The sequence below is a fragment of the Odontomachus brunneus genome, unplaced genomic scaffold, assembly GCF_010583005.1.
Source record: "Odontomachus brunneus isolate Ranch 3 - 2012 unplaced genomic scaffold, Obru_v1 Obru_scaffold_469, whole genome shotgun sequence".
Classification (NCBI taxonomy): Eukaryota; Metazoa; Arthropoda; class Insecta; order Hymenoptera; family Formicidae; genus Odontomachus; species Odontomachus brunneus.
Window position 1 is genome coordinate 12,779 of NW_022639919.1, and position 3,293 is coordinate 16,071.

General features: G+C 32.8%; 1 protein-coding gene across 1 annotated transcript in view; it reads right to left on the bottom strand.

Annotated features, from left to right (window-relative positions):
* The window catches only part of LOC116853707 (putative nuclease HARBI1), a 2,839-nt gene extending 227 nt beyond the window's left edge, over window positions 1-2,612 (bottom strand). The window contains exons 1-6 of the mRNA XM_032834879.1: window positions 2,601-2,612; window positions 1,218-1,454; window positions 839-1,118; window positions 681-736; window positions 455-599; window positions 13-258 (exon numbers count right to left, since the gene is read on the bottom strand). Coding sequence (XP_032690770.1) covers window positions 13-258; window positions 455-599; window positions 681-736; window positions 839-1,118; window positions 1,218-1,454; window positions 2,601-2,612 — 976 coding nt within the window. The remainder of the gene's footprint in view (window positions 1-12; window positions 259-454; window positions 600-680; window positions 737-838; window positions 1,119-1,217; window positions 1,455-2,600) is intronic.
* Window positions 2,613-3,293: the final 681 nt, after the last annotated feature.

Here is a 3,293-nt window from a genome sequence, read left to right on the forward strand (position 1 = left end):
TATCAAATATGCCGTGAGCATTCCGCATATTATGGAAGACTGCGCAAGCATTGACTATTTTTCCAGCAAAGCCAGGTTCATATTGCAAAACTCTGTGTCGAGAATGACATCTCCAAGTAGATTTCAGTACGTTAAAAAGACGTTCGATACAATTTCTTGCGCTACACAACGCTTCGTTATACGCAAAACGTGGAGTTCCTTCCGGTTCTCGGGGCAAAGGAGTTAACAGCCACGGTTCTAACGGATAACCTGAATCACCTGCATATACAAATAATCTACATTTATTTCAGCTTTGTTTAAAATTTTTTAATACAATTCAGATTAGTTACAAGGAACTTAAGAATTTATGCACTGGAACAATATAAAATATAGGATGTATTATGTAAAGTCAACAATACATCGACAATAAAAGCTTTCTACAATTTCTAATGTAAAAAATTATAATAACAATTACCAATAAAATATGCTCGTCGTTCACCACGATTGTATGCGCGTTCCATAACTCGTCGTGCAGCAGAATCATTCCATATATATGCATCGTGTCTTGCTCCGGGATATCTTGCATTCACATTAAGTATTTTCAAATTTGGGTCACATATCTAACAATAAGAGATCGAGCATTGAATGTAATTAGTTATTAATATATAAAACACGTATGAATCAATTATTTAAATATTTACCATTTGCACATTCAGTGAATGATATCCGTGGTGATTAACATAAGCTTCTTCATGCTCTTTCCCATACAGCACAAATCTTCAAAGAACGTTCTAAGGATGTTCTAAGGACATTCATACATTCTAAGAACGTCCCAGAACATTCTCTGAAGATTGTGTGCTGTCTGGGTTGGGAGCAAAAATTGCAATGTGAGTGCAATCAATCGCTCCAAGAGCTCCTTCAAACGGCTGACGTGCATTTTGAAATTGCATTCTCGCTAACTGCCTGGCTCCAGGACTAATGGGGAATTGTTCCCATTGTCTAAATATTAAATCATTGATCGCATCTGTCACTTTGTGTATACATCTGCTGATCGATATCTGGCTCATGGAAATGCCCCACTGCTCACCTACAGGACGTTGAAAACAACCTATTGCGTAAAACCTTACTGCCGACAATATCTATAAAATATATAAGAATATATCGTGAGGAAATTTAAATAAGAAAATGAATATAATCATTGTAATAAAAGAAAAATATATAGTAACAATTTGTATTACTTGTTTCTCTACAAACAACCCTGTGATTCTTGTTCGTTGCAATCGAGGTTCTAATGCATCAATGAGATCAAACATTAAGTCCGATGTTAAGCGGTATAGTTCTTTAAATTCGTCATTTGTCAAATCGAATGGGTCTTCTGTTGCTCGCAACAATTGTCGTTTACGTTGGACTCGATCTTCCATCATCATTAAATGTAAACCAAGATAGGCGAGAGCCACTCTTATAGAAATATCATACTAAGAATCATTGATAATTACTTATTTTTAGTATTAAAAATACTGGATAATAAGTAATTATCAATGATTCTTAGTATGATATTTCTATAAGGGTATAAAGCACATTGATACGATAACTATGTTTTAAACAGTTTTCTTCGAGAGATAAAGTTTATTATTATATAAAATTACGTATCCATATATGGGAACATATCCATATATGGATAAAACCCACGTGCGAACTTGTTTTATACACGGCTTCTATTTCATTACCGCATATCGACAACTACCCGATGAAAAATTTTTCATGCATAATTACATATAAAATTTGTCGATACATAATTATGTATAATTATATATAATTATATAAAATTATATATAATTATACACAGTTATGTATAATCATATGTATAATTACATTTAATTATATGCATAAGTATGTAAAATTATAAATGGAATTATAGATATAATGATACCCCATACAGCACAAAAAGGTTGCAGGAACATTGCATAGATATTACACGGAAACATTGTAACATTCCATCAGGGTTGGGAACGTTACTTTTTAAATGTAACGCGTTACCGTTACCGTTACTTGCGGTAAAAAGTAACTCGTTACCGTTACTCGTTACTGATTCTAAAAAGTAACACGTTACCGTTATTTGAAAAGTAACGATAAATAAATCGTTACTTTCCGTTACTTTTGTAAAAAAAAAAGTTAAAATCGGCTTATAAAACGAATAGTAAGAGAGACAATGCATAAATTATACATATATAAAGACAAAATATAAGATATTTAAGCGGAAAGCACACATTCTTGTATAACGACATAAAACTTATTCTACATTAGTCGCAAAGAAATTGACTAATCATAGTCGATTGTTCTTCTTGCGATCGAAGAATAATCAATTATGATTGGTCAATTTCCTTGCTATCTTGCGATTGCGAGCTATTTTGAATTTCGACAATCTGAGGTCAGATTCCTAAGGGTTAAGGGGCGCCGCACACGAATTGACATAACAGTAATGTAAAACGTACCGTAAAAATGGGCTAATTACAATCGAGTATTCACAAATGGCGACCTTACGGTTCAACGATACTCAAAGTGATTGGTCAATTCTTACGGTACGTTACTGTTATATCAATTTGTGTGCGGCGTCCCTTAACCCTTTCCGGCATAGTGTACCGTATACTGGGCACTTTTTTGCCCTTAGTTTTTTATATTTTTTACATAGTTTTCAACACATCTGTACAGTAAAAAGCACATTATCAATTATGTAGAACATCAGTTGTCGTTAAAAAATTTTGAAAACATTCTTATTGTTGAGGAAATGTATTTTATAAATAAACAAACTACAAAAATACTGCTTTTTTATACAATAAATGTAATTGTGACAACAATAATTAAATAAGCTAAAAATAAGCTGAAAATAAGGTCTAAGCGGTTTTTGGGGTCGCTGATTACGAATCCGGAGTCAGATTTTCAAAATTCAAAATGGCGGATTCAATATGACGGACGAATTTTTAAAAAATTATCAGATTTCTATGAAACTTGGTATTTAAGGGTTTCTTGGGTCGCTAATTACGAATCCGGATTCAGATTTTCAAAATTTAAATGGCGGATCCAATATGGCGGACGAATTTTAGAAAATTATAGTATTTGTATGAAACCTAGTATTTAGTGTTTTTTGGATCGCTGATCAAATTTTCAAATTTAGCATCGTTAGCTCTGCGTAACGCTAAAACGAGATTTTAGCGAGAGAATATTTTCTACCTTTTGAAAAGACTCATTTTTTACATGTTTGGCACACTACATTGGATCAAAAAATTTACTCTTGATTTTAGATTCGTAATCAGCTG